The following is a 13,297-nucleotide window of genomic DNA, read 5'->3' on the forward strand; positions in this document are numbered from 1 at the left end:
GGGCGGGAGGAAGGAAGGGTGGGGAAACCCCCGGTACTGTCATTGGTTTCACTGCGGAACGCGCCATACATAACAACACGAGCCACATTTGCATTTAATCATTACACTCAATTTAAATTAAAAATGATAATAATAAAATGTATTGTATATTTTCCCCTAGATCCCTTACAGATAAACTCATAGTCACAGATTATATAAAGTACAAATACTCATAATACAAATATTATTGCTGTACTTAAACACAATTCACGTATCTGTACTCACATATCTACTTTGTTATTTACAGTATATTTCTAGCAACTTTTACTTTAACTCCACTACCTTTCCTCTAACTGTATTTGTTACTCATAATGGTCTGCATTTATATAGAGCTTTTCTAGTCTGAATGAGCTGCTTTACAGCCAGGAAATGAACCCACAACCTTCCAGTTGAAAGACAACTCACCCTACCACTGAGCCACAATAGTTCAATCCTAACTGCTCACTTTCAATTCTAAAACTTAAGTACATTTTATATCAGAGAATTACTTTTGATACTTAAGTACAGTAAATGTCATATACTTTAGGACTTTTACTAAAGAATATGCCAACGATACCACTCATCCCTGCATTCTCTCATCCACATAAGTCACTTTTAAGTACCTTCATGTATTCACGACGATGTTTTTCAGAAATTTGACTAATTAGTTAAGTTCCATTTTCTAACTTTACATTACTTTGTTTAATATGAGTATGAAAAACCCCACAATAATTATACATAAAAGTGTTGAGATTAAATTTGCATGTAAATGGAGGCTACCAAAGATGTAATTGCCCAACCTTTTTGTAGTAATTTGATCAACAGCAGTTAAACTGATAAGAGAGCCTTCACTGTTATACAACTTCATTGTTTCACAAACACACACGCAGACAAAAAAGGGAATTAAGATTGAAAACCCAATCAGTTTAAATGATACAATCCAATGCTGAACTGCAACTTAAGATGAGACGGTGAAACCTCTTCATACAAGAACCACCGCAGTCAATTCCACATGTTTATGATAACATCTTTATTTCAAGACAGTAGGAAGGCAGTAGTGAAACAGAGCCAGCATGGCGTTTAAATAAAGAAATACACTACATTCAAACAAATCCATCCATCAGTTCAAGAAATGTCTAGTCTTTATATATTTTACAGTGTAATATTAAAAATAATGCAAATAAGTAAAAAACTAAGAGAAACAGTCGACACATGGAAAATAAATAAGTCTATTTGGGTAAAATATACGGTGTACACTGTCGCACACATTTTGTGACATATCCATAGTTTTCTCAGATTTCACACTTCACACGCAGCTTTTCCCTGATAATCCAAAACGGATTATGGGTGTCTCACCCCTCCATGATCCTGTTAAACCTTTTAATTTACACAGATAAAGACACTGTTTCATTCTGTCAGTTCTGAACTTATTCTCCCGTGTTCTACCTCACTCTCTGGTCTCTCTGATGGAGGCTGAAGTCACCATGACCCTTTTTGTGAGAATACAAACTTTGACATAAGACACAATTTAAAAATGTGTCTCGAAGCTTCAATAGCTACAGTATGTAGAATATTGTCATGAGGTTCTCGAGAGGCTTAAAGTTTTTATCTCTCACTGATATTAACACTAATCAACGTGTTATCATCATTATTCCTCAGACCACAGAGTGGCCATGTGCTGTGGACTCACAGAGAGACAAAGGCATGAAGACACTTTTGTTCTAGATCTATCATCTGCTGCAGAGCACAATTCCTTTCACAGCTGTGATGCTGAAGCCTTTGGACTTCATTTTCACTTTGATGTCCTCTCGCGTCTGTTTCAGTGGGGTCTTCATCAGATAGACGATCCTCCTGAAACCTTCCTCGAGCCCAACGCCGGTGGTGGCTGAGCAGGGCTGGATGAACCAGGCCCTGCCCTCACACACTCGCCTCATGTCCAGTTTCTGGCAAAGTGCCTCTGGGCTCAGAGCTCCAGCGAGGTCCTGCTTGTTGGCGAGGACCACAAGAGGAACTCCTCGGAGACTGTCGTATCTCAGGACCTGGTATACAGAGAAAGCAACGACAAAAACACATTCATTAATACTGTGCAACACAAAGGACGTTGTATCCACATCCATGTCAGGCAAGAACCTTTCTTCAAGTTTAAGAGGGGCACTTCAAGATCAAAATGACCAGAAGAGTTCTGGAAACATCTGTATGATGAGTTTTAAATCCATTTGATTTGTTTTATTTTTCTAACATATCAAGTAGTGAAGGTTGACATGTTTGTACAATAGCCCAGAAGGAACACATTAACCCTCTTGAATGTCATGACCATCATGACATTTAGGCAGCCTGGATTTATTTTGATTTTATGGCTGTAGAATTGTCAAAAACGTGTGACAAGTACATGGCGCAAAGCTATATTTCTCTACTATCCATTCCTTGATCTTCTATTTTTTTTCAATGAAGTCTCCTTATTCAAAATCAGACGCACAACATGGTTCCCAAGAAGCAATGAAAATCATGATTGATTAAATAATAACATGTCCAAACTGGCTCTGATGTTTCGAATTTATGCAGATGCATGACACAGAGTGAGCACTCATTCAAAGACTATACAGATAGTGTTCACCTCTGTTTTAAAATTATCTGTAATCAATAATTATTTGGTTTAGTTACCCGATGAAGTTCCTTGCGGGCCTCGTCCAGCCGGTTCTGGTCCCAGCTGTCCACCACAAACACCAGTCCAGCTGTGTCGGTGTAGTGATGTCTCCAGTGGGGCCTCATCTTCTTCTGTCCCCCCACATCCCACACAGTCAGACTTGGGCTGCTCCTGTCTGTCTCCAGTGTCTCCACGTTGAAGCCCACAGTTGGCACGGTCACCACACTCTCATTGTACATCAGTTTGTAGAGGAGGGTGGTCTTTCCTGACCCGTCCAGGCCCAGCATAAGGACCTGCGCTTGTTCCCGAGTCTTGGATCCACAAATGCCCATGTCCCAGGAATTTGATCTGTCTGTATCCAAAAAAAAGGTTTTGTGAAAATCCAGTGACTCCGTCTGTTCTGAGTGTGTGCGGGGTTACTGAGTCTGGTCTCTTATGACCACTGCCAACAGTAAGTATGCTTTATGTACACACAGGCATAGCAGCCCCTCCCCCTGCTGTGATGAGATTCCTTTAGTCCCCTGCGTCGCTTTCTGTAAAACTATTTATATCCAAAGTGACGGTGCAAAGAAGTGTGGAGCTCTCTGGTTACCACTGCTCCCTCAGCGGACTCCCACCACCACACCTGCCCCAGATCATTCACACACACACAGGTTTGCACAGCTATTCTTCTGAGGACACTGCGTTGACCTCCATTCATTTGGACAGTCTAAACAAAGCCTTATCCCTTACCCTAACCAGCTAATGCCTAACCATAAGCACACATCTTAACTTAACCAGTTCCCCACAAATTAGGTTCTGCCTGATTAGGACCAGGTTTTTCTCTCCAAGATGACTGCAGGTCCTGACAAGACAACAAGTGTGTCAACAAACACAACATCACACTGGTTTCCATGACTTCAGAGGACACTGAATTGACCTCCAACAAAGCCTTATCCCTTACATTAACCATAACCAGTTAATGCCTAACCATAAGCACACACCTTAAGTTAACCAGTTCCCCACAAATTAGGTTCTGGTTCTCATTAGTTTTTTTATCTTCATGAGGACTACTGGTCCTGACAAGGTCAGTGTTTATGCCAGTAAACGTCCTAAAGAGGTAAAACACACACACAAGTGTATCAACACACACACATACACACTAGTTCCCATGGCTTCAGAGGACATTACATTGACTAACATTCATTTCCTGGAGACTTACAATAAATTAACTATAATTACTACTGACCTAATCCTGACCTTGACCCCTAACCTTAACCTCACCCTGACCTAAAACATGTCTTCACCTTAAAATGTAGTCATTTACATTATGGGGACCTGATTTTTGTCCCCACAGATTCAGGTCCCCACAACGTAAGGAATACCAGGTACACACACACAGACACACAGACACACACACACACACACACACACACACACACACAGGCAGAAGCCAGGAAGTCTATGTTTGGAGTTTGGCTTCTCCCTGACTGGACGTCCTGTAACAATGACATCACAGGAAATGTTCCTTACACTCACAATATGTACATGTAGATTAAATGTGCAACTTCCAGAAACCTCTGGACAAAAAGATTATTTTTAACCTGAACTAGAAGTTACAGTTACTACTTTTATTTTTGTAAAACACATGTACATCATCTGAGAGTTCCAGACTTTATTTGGCATGAACAAACCTACAGTATATATGACATGGACTGGACTGCAGGCTCTTTTGATGCATATGTTTATTCAAGTCCCAGTGTTGTTATTTAACAGGATAATGAATATGTCCAGGATATGAATTTATGCTTATATTATGCTACATTTTATAACTAATATTTTAGAAAATCTATCAAAAACTCAACATCTAAAAATGTTATTGATATTATTTATAAAGTGAATTCACCTTTTTATACTCAAATTTGAGCCGTCAGAAATGAATCATTTAGTATAACATTTGTTATTTTGTAAAACAGTAAATTTGAAAATTCATGGATAACAACTAGAAATTTATTTTAGCATTTGGGTTAAAGAGCATCTACATACTGGTGTATTACAGAAACATAAATGAATGATCAATGATTTTGATAATTATCAATGCTATTCATTCAGGTTGGCTAATAAACACTGTACATGTATTTTCCTTAAAAACACAAACAAAAAAACATACCTAACACAGAAAATGATCATTTGTCATTTTAATATTACTTTGATTTGATTTACACTTTTTTTTTTAAATGTCTTATTATTTTCTTTACAGTTTATTAAAGTCAACAAAAAAACAAAGTACAAATGCCACATAAACATTCATAATGTGAACCGGAAAAAAAAGAAGAATACCACCATTTTATTTTATTTTGCGATATACATCTCTGAAGTTAAACAATCCAGGAGCAGGCGCGGCGTTACTGTATAAACAGTAGTGGGGGTGATAGTAACATGAGGACAGTATATGTACAATTATGTTACAACGTCGAGTCTCGTGGAGACGTTCCTTCATCGATGCTATTCTACAAGCGCTGTAACGAGATGTGACACCGAGGTCGTGCAGTGTGCAACGTACGATCGACCGCATTGTATCAAAAACTGACAAGTAATTTTGGCAGCAGACTCCATGACAGAAAACCAACAATTAAAAAAAAACAAAAAACCCAAAAATAAGGCAAGAAAGATACATTTTCATTCAAAGGCTTGTTACATTTTCAATCACAGTTCAGGGAGACACAGATCGAGCAGTAATGATCGGGGATAAAGGACTTTTCTCGTGACTAGTAATTTGACAATAATACAAACTCACAACAGCAAGTCTTGAGTTTATTTATATCGCATGTGGATTGTTGTCAGTAATAATAATGTAGGAAAAGGCAGAAACACAATAGCATGTCAATATGTAGTTTTTAAGAGGACCGTAAAAGCTAAATCCACAAATAATGACTTTTTCTTGATATTATTTGTGATAACCTGTATGATGCAAAAAATCTATGTTTTTAAGTGTCACATAACTTTTATTAGCAGTTAAAAGACTTGTGCAATGTGGAAATGGGCAGCTTTAAAAGACTGTGTAACCCTTGTCAAAATGTAATATTACATTTTGACAAACTACAATATTATCTGACAGTTCCTACATTATTGCCTTAAAAGTTGTCAACAGTTAAAACGGACACAGAATACTAACAGCGATCGTTATAAGTGGACATTAAACTAAACTCAAGGGCAACTCAAGACAAAACACTCATTCACTCATTCTCATGTCAACATGTTCAGCAAGTGTAATGCAACTCTGCCGCCGCGTCTAATTCTGTACGACGTGGACGGGCATTTGTGTCGTTTATGAAGTAAGGGATGTAATCTGTGATTTATATGCACTGATGTGCACCAGCGACATCATCCGACGTTGATACACTTAGACGATGTAGAAACGGGGAGAGGGGGGGGTAAGAAAACTGAGAACATGAATGGGTCGTGTGAAAGTCAGATCTATTGTTATTGGTTAGCCAATGAACTGAGGAACACACACACACACACACACACAGGACAAAGCTAAATCTGTAAATTTGCATAACAGTGACTCATCTTCATCATTACTGTATCTCAAAAACGGAGGACTTATTTTCCCATGTGTCACTTTGACAGCAGTGAAAGTCAATGAGTGTGGCGGCGGTGGTCGATGCGTTGACAGGTCGACTTCTGTCATAATAATCTGTGATAGAAATAGTTCTTGATCAAAAAAAATGTATGGGGCGTTTTCTCTTTTTTTTATCTTAAGCGTATTCAAACATAACATACTGCTGATACCGTGTTGGGTAGACGGACTGGTCTACTGCTCGCTGGCTTTGCTTTTAAACTTCACCACCATGACCGTGATATTGTCAGGACAGCCACGGTAGAAGGACTGGAGGACGATGCTCTTGGCACCAAAGAGAGGCTCGTTCAGTCGCTCCCTGATGAAGCGGACCGCCTCCTCGTTGCTGAACGTGTCCCACAGGCCGTCGGACGCCAGGATCATGAACTCCGGCTGCAGCTTGTTCAGGTCAAAGGACATGATGTCTGGGTCGGCGATGACCACGTTGAGGTTCTTCAGAGGGTAGTCGCCCAGAGACCGGGACATGGCCAGAATGCCCTGAACGCGCCACGATCCACTGAAGCTGATGAAACCACCTGAGGAGGAAGCCGGGTGGAGAGAGTTTGGAAAACGACAAGCAGCAGGAAAACAGGAGAGAGAGAGAGAGAGTGAGAGAGTGAAAGAGAGTATGTTGAGAGGCAAAACAAAGGGAAGGAAGAAAGGCGAAACACAAAGTTGTTACTGCCATTATACCACAAAGATGACACAGATTACTTTTGTTTCCCTGAACCAGCTGGCAGCGTTTCTCCTCATGTTGATGAGAGATTAGAGCTTTTTGGTTCCAACATTACAACCCTGAGTGTAGTCCCTTATTCCTCATGACATATTTTCTGTAGTTAGTGGTCTGCCCTTGTTGGCTGGAGCACAGATTATGTTGCTTTTCCCTGTCTGTCGGTGTTTTTTAGGAATACATGATACTGAACGTTTTGCCGATATCCAATATGCTGATATTGGGAGCTCTTGGGCCGATCACCGATAGATGATAAATATCAGGTTTTTTTCCCTGTGCCCAACAGCAGATATACATTTTCTTCATTGAGCAAAATAAATAAATGTAAAAAAAATATTAGTTGTAGAGGTCGCCTTAGAGGTAGCTTATGAAGTCGACTGTTGCAGATCTTTGTGTGCTTGCCGATATCTGATAATCCATTTTAATGCCAATATCGTGCTGATAATATTGGGCATCCCTAGTTTTTTTTCTGACCTTTTACCTATGTGCTTGAGTGTTTTATCTTATTCCATCAATGTTCATTAATGTGCAATGTCCCTAATCTAGCATCTACCAATACTGATATCAGCCTGATGCAGTTATTTCCTACTACAAAGCTGTTTAGTACCCTTTAAAAAACATGATACTCCAACTGTTTATCAAGTGTTCCCGAAATAGAAGAAATTTGAATCATGTAGAGTTTCGTTCATTTGTTTTCACGATATTCAATTCAGTGATTTTAACCAGAATCAAACAGATACCAACACCGAGTCTCGTGTCTGACGCCACCACGTTGACGTCAAAGTGCGAATCATATTATGGATCCACACAACAGACATGTTTTCACTCACCCCGGTGCTCCCTGTTGCAAAGCAAATGGAATGAAATGTTTATATTGGACACATTTCAATTCATGTCACATCCTGAGAGTACAGCTGCATGTCCTCTGTGGCTTCAACAGATCTGCAAGCAGGGAATTGTACTGGAAATGGCTGAATAAGATGAAGATTTCCATACTAGGTCAGGATGCCTCCCTCGTTCCTGGCTCAGCCAGGTCAGCCAGGATTTTAAAAATACTGGGGGTTGAGAGTTCAGGCCACTGCAGGCTGTAACATATTGGTGTCAGCTAAGTCAAAAAAATCCCATTATGTGCATCTTTCCACTCCAAACTGCTCTTAAATAACTAAAATCCCCCAATCAGTTCCAGAAATAGCAGATGACTTGAACTCCTGTGTTTCCAGCAGTCGCCCCTTCAGCAGCTACAACTTTAGCTCGCTGTGTTGTAATGTAATTGTTGGCAAAGTGCAATTAGGGAAAAAAAGGGGGAGACTTTACACATTTCTAATGTCTCTGTTAAGCACCGTGGGGCATTTACTTTGGCGGTTAGCTGCTGAAAATGATACTTAAGCTAATAAATGCATTAATTAGCAAACATTTTAGCAACCACATTATCATTAGACTTTAATTGTTTGTCTTCTCATAATCACTGCATTATTTGAAAATGTAGCTTTCATTAACATAAACTATCAAACCTAGAGGCGATGACAGGCTGTGAGTGACTGGAGGAAAAGTGGCCACGCAGATTAAAAGTTATTTTTAACCCATAGAACCTTAGCCTTTTTTCTATTACTATGTTAAAACTATATAAACACACCTGAGCAAAAAATACTCAAAATGTTATGAATATGTGACCTATAAATACCTGTACCTGTCAGACGGAGTCTGTGCTCCAGTCACGGAGGTAGTACTGAATAAATTGTTTAAATTTGATTCTAATGATTCAAACAACTGCTTTACAAGTCACTTGTTTGTGTGTGTCGCATGTAAACAAAGCCATGATAGAGTAGGTACTGTTTTGTAGTGGAAAACCAACCTAAACTGTGCTGTGCCGACTCACCTCCCTTGTTTACGGTGAGAAAAGGGACGACACTTGGCTTTGGCAGTTTCCCCAGGTCAAAACTAAAAACGATACAGCAAAGTTGCTCCAAAATCTAGATGAATGGAGGAAAAACATCTCCATCTGATGCTGCGTATGGTGGTCAAGTACATGCTATCATCTCCCCCAAGAAATTCCACAAATAAATAAATACATACATACATACTGTAAGCAGCAACATAATACAGACAAATTCTCAGTACCCCATCACACCACTGGGTGGAGATAGTGAGCCATGCTCACAGTGAAATCTGGCAACAGGCCATCAATTTCTGCTCAGCAATGAGAAAATGCAGATAGAGTAGGAGGCAGAGTTATGCCTCCAGATACAACTTAAATACTGTGCACTGTCTGCCTGTGTTTGATAAAGTGCTGCTCTGGAAATTGTGTTATCATTCACCAGAGTCTCTGCTGCTATGAAACTTTACTTTCATGACAACAATCTGCATGTTTTTTTGATGTTCCATTCCAACAGTTCTGCTTCCCAGAATCACAGGAGAAAAGTAGTTGCTCTGGACTGCAGCAGCGTTCTCTCACCGGCTTTCTTGATCCTCTTGCGCTCTTTGAGCTGGTACGGTTTGTGGTCATGCGACAGAGGGATGGCGTTGCCGTTTTTATCGCAAAGGACTCCACGGGAGTCTCCGACGTTGGCCACCGTCAGCTCCTTATCAGACAGCAGGGCGACCAGACATGTGGTACCTGAAACACAGGGAGGGAAGGAAAGATGGGGGGAGAGATGGACCAGGGAGAGGAGAGGAGAGTTACTTCAGTGAGTAATGAGCACAACATATCTGAAAATATCTTTATGCCACGATTTGTTCAGGGAAATCAAGTGCGTTTATTTATGGATAAAATGACTAGACCAAGATGCTTGTTTTTCATGCATAAATCTTACCAGAGTCTGTCCATTCTAAAACAGCATCGTAATTATTACAAGTTATCCAAAAGGTTGTTTCTACATTTTCAGGAAGTATTTTTTACTCAGAACATCAAATATTAACAGTGTGATGCTGCTAATGGAAAATCAAGAGAGACACAAGGGTGATTAGGCTTCACCCTTGAGGGCTCATAAATGTCTGAACAACATTTTAGTGAAATCCAAATTGCAATGCAACCGCCTGCTTAAAAACGTCAGGAAACTGAAGAGATGAAAAACTCAGCACACACAACTCTTACCACACACGTGCAATAGCAACATGACTCCATGTGCAAACAAAGCAAATACAAGAAACTTCTCCTTGCACCACTGTCTCTGGTGCTTTCATTTCTTTCTCTCCTTCCTCTCTTTGTTTAGCCTCGCAGCCAGGCAGAACACGGTCTGCACTGGAGAATCTGAGGACTATTGTGCGTGATCCAAAGTCCTGCAGTGAAAGGACAGATCTGTCTGCTTGGTACCACAGAGCAAAGACAAAAACTGGAGAGAGAGAGAGAGAGGGGGGGGGAGAGTAGTACAGGGGTCCCTGCTGGGTTGGACCACACACACACACAGAGCAGGGGGTGGTACAGGGAAGAAGACGAGGGAATGGGCCAAATAAAAGACACCCTATGAGAGTTTAAAGCCCAAGACAAACGCAGTTCATCACTAGAATGTGAACGAAACATCGCGGTGCGATGTTGACCGACTGAGAATGTATGTCAGGCGTTTGACATTAAGCAGAATACATCCATCTTCTGTGTTCACGGTTACCCTATTGTAGATTCTAGTGACAGACAGACAGACACACACACGCACACACACACAGACTGAAATGAAAAGTGTAGGCACAGGAGGGGCGTAGAGCGATGGGAAGATGTATTGGGGGAATGAGAGAAAAACACATTATTTCTCAGAAGTATAGTGATCTTTTTATTATCACCCTTTTTTGTTTAGCTTTGAGTGAGGGAAAAGTGGTTAACAGAAAATGGGGGAGAAAAAAAAAGAGGAAATTGGAAAACAAAGTCCAAGACAGAGAGAAAGGAAGCAGCTGGAAGTGAGGACAAAGATGAATGAAATAAATATTGCTGCCACTTAATTTCAAGTGACTTTCACACTGTTTGTGAGAAATCCATTTCTATTAACTCCGTTGTTGCGTGCGTCCCTATGACCGCCGCTGCTCTGCTGTCCCACGCCGTCCGGCTAATTATCCTGCAGTTCCCATGGCGATCAAGATGATGAACCGTGGCGCTTTGTTCACACACACTCACTACCCAATTAGCCAAGCCATGCCAAGCACATGTTCAGTGTTCCCCCATTTAAATGGCACCGTGACCCAAATGTGCCCTGCGCTCATGCTAATTTTCCAAGCTCACCTTTGACTCTGCAATGAGATAAATAGCGCAGCATCTCAGCCGCTCAGTTAGTCTCTCCCTCTCTTCACTTTCTATCATCAGTGCAGTTCAGTCCAGCTCCACAAAACAAGACGAGACGAGATGGAGATAAAACGATTCTGCTTCATCTGAATGTCTTTGACTTGCACTGACTGCTTTATAAGAACTTAAAATACTTTCTATTAGGGATGGGAATCAGTATCAGTGTGATACTTGTCAAAATCACTGGATGGGATATCATACAGACGACAATGACGAATGACAGCCTGAAAACATGTAAATAAAAATCAGCTAAATCATTTTAATCATTATTTCTTCTCTTTTGGGGAGAACAACATTTGCTACACAGCTGGAGAATTGTGTCTTTGAAATGACTCAGCACAAATGTGTTGTTCACAGCTTCATACGTTCATAAAGGTTCTAAAATGATATCGGTATCGGTAGATACTCGGAGTTTGTGTTATCGGTATTGGACACAAAAAAAGTGTATTGTGCCATCTCTACTTTCTATAGTGTGCGTTTTTATTCCATTAAATTCCTTTGGTGTGTGTTAAATCTTGAGGTCAGTTTTGGCGTCCAAAGTGAGATCTTCTTCCTCTTACAATTCTTATGGCTTCAACACATGAACGTCACCGTTTCCTCTAACACGAGGTGGTTTAGTCACAGTGACAGTCAAGCCTGTGAATCAGACAGAAAAACAGAAATATTGTCCGATTTATTTCATTTGTTTTTTCACTGCAGCTCAGCTGCTGACAACCATCGGGATTGTCCTGTCTAACTCACTTCTATCTTTACACTCCCAGAAGTTTCTCTTTAATTTTAGATCTCTGGCTTTTTTCCTCTCAAAAAAAAATGTTTAGCAGTGCTTCCACACTTCCAATCGTCTTCCTCTTCAACCACCAAGTGAGTGTAGAAGAGAAAAAGGAGAAGAAATCCTTGAGGTTTACAGACTGAGGCTCTTTAAAAAAGAAAATATAAAATGCTAGTTACTATAATAACATTTCATCTGTACTGGCATCACTATTTGCTGTCAGTTCAGGTCAAATGTTGTTTCAAACACTGTGAACTAAGGAGGAATCAAGGCAGAATTTGAACAAAGTGCTGCAAACACACTTAACATGAGCAAATATTTAGTGAGGGGAGAATGGAATTGTACGGTGCTTCAAGTAATCCCACAGAAAAACAAAGATCAACATCAATCGAGCCTTAACACACAAGATGATTAATAGCAATGGAAAATTAAAACACTTGAACTAAAACAATAACAGCAAACAATTGTTAACAATTTTAAGCCATTTTAACAAATGGAGCGTCACTCTAAAGCTAAATACTGTATTTGACTGCATGTTGAGAACATTTTGTATTGTTTTAACCAAAGATCTACGTTCTTGTGATACCATATCGATATTCTCGTGTGAGTAATACAGAAATAATGTCTGCTGCATAAACTGAAGCAGAAGTATTTCAGTGCTTCAAGCAGATATTTGATTTCTTGCCAGTTAGACATTGAAATGGTGCTGTGTGTGTGTTAATGCTGGTGTTTGCTGAAAGGGCTCAGTGTTGACACACTCACTGCTCCATGTCTCTCAATCGCAAAGGATATTTTTACGCTGTGAATAAATACAATGAAACCGCACGTTTGATTTCTGTCTTTGTGAGGAAAAAAAAAAGATCCTCTAAATGACCTTGGCATTACAGGAACTTTCCTAATCTTAAACATTCTTACCATTCAACTCAAGAGGACATAGCCCTTCATGGCCAACAGCCTCGTCTACATATTGCTGCTTAGTGACTATTGATTCCAGACTGAAGGACGATGACATTCCGCTTGTGATGTGAGAGACACGTCACACATTAGACGCGTCAGACATACACTTTCACGAGCAGACTCCGAGGTCCTGGACATTCCATCTCCCTTATCTTTCTTCAGAGCCCTTTTGTTTGCCGATGAACGACAGAGAGATGAAGGGGGAAAGGAGGGGGGGGAAATATGATAGGCTGCTGTCGCAGTGACTCGGAGTTAAAGTGAGAGCGTCTCTCTCCATTTTCACTCTCTCTTCCTGCACTGCCAGCTTAATTTAG

At 40.3% G+C, this 13,297-nt stretch overlaps 2 protein-coding genes across 2 annotated transcripts in view; both read right to left on the reverse strand.

Moving 5' to 3' along the window:
* Nucleotides 1-1,031: 1,031 nt before the first annotated feature.
* Nucleotides 1,032-3,092, reverse strand: LOC122773529 (ADP-ribosylation factor-like protein 14). Its single transcript, XM_044032289.1, has 2 exons — nucleotides 2,680-3,092; nucleotides 1,032-2,057 (listed from the first exon to the last, which is right to left on the reverse strand). The coding sequence occupies exons 1-2, from the start codon at nucleotides 2,992-2,994 to the stop codon at nucleotides 1,749-1,751; spliced, it is 624 nt and encodes a 207-aa protein (XP_043888224.1). The 5' UTR covers nucleotides 2,995-3,092; the 3' UTR covers nucleotides 1,032-1,748.
* A 1,537-nt stretch (nucleotides 3,093-4,629) lies between these two features.
* ppm1lb (protein phosphatase, Mg2+/Mn2+ dependent, 1Lb) overlaps nucleotides 4,630-13,297 on the reverse strand; it is a 46,434-nt gene continuing 37,766 nt past the window's right edge. The window contains exons 3-4 of the mRNA XM_044032288.1: nucleotides 9,446-9,607; nucleotides 4,630-6,799 (exon numbers count right to left, since the gene is read on the reverse strand). Coding sequence (XP_043888223.1) covers nucleotides 6,459-6,799; nucleotides 9,446-9,607 — 503 coding nt within the window. The 3' untranslated portion in view covers nucleotides 4,630-6,458. The remainder of the gene's footprint in view (nucleotides 6,800-9,445; nucleotides 9,608-13,297) is intronic.

The sequence above is a fragment of the Solea senegalensis genome, linkage group LG8, assembly GCF_019176455.1.
Source record: "Solea senegalensis isolate Sse05_10M linkage group LG8, IFAPA_SoseM_1, whole genome shotgun sequence".
Lineage (NCBI taxonomy): Eukaryota > Metazoa > Chordata > Actinopteri > Pleuronectiformes > Soleidae > Solea > Solea senegalensis.

Bases quoted from the DNA above. Each gene is read 5' to 3' on its own strand.
- LOC122773529 (XM_044032289.1), bottom strand. From the start codon at position 2,994: ATGGGCATTTGTGGATCCAAGACTCGGGAACAAGCGCAGGTCCTTATG. The intron at 2,058-2,679 runs GTAACTAAACCA...TCTGTATACCAG, and splicing joins CCCGCAAGGAACTTCATCGG to GTCCTGAGATACGACAGTCT.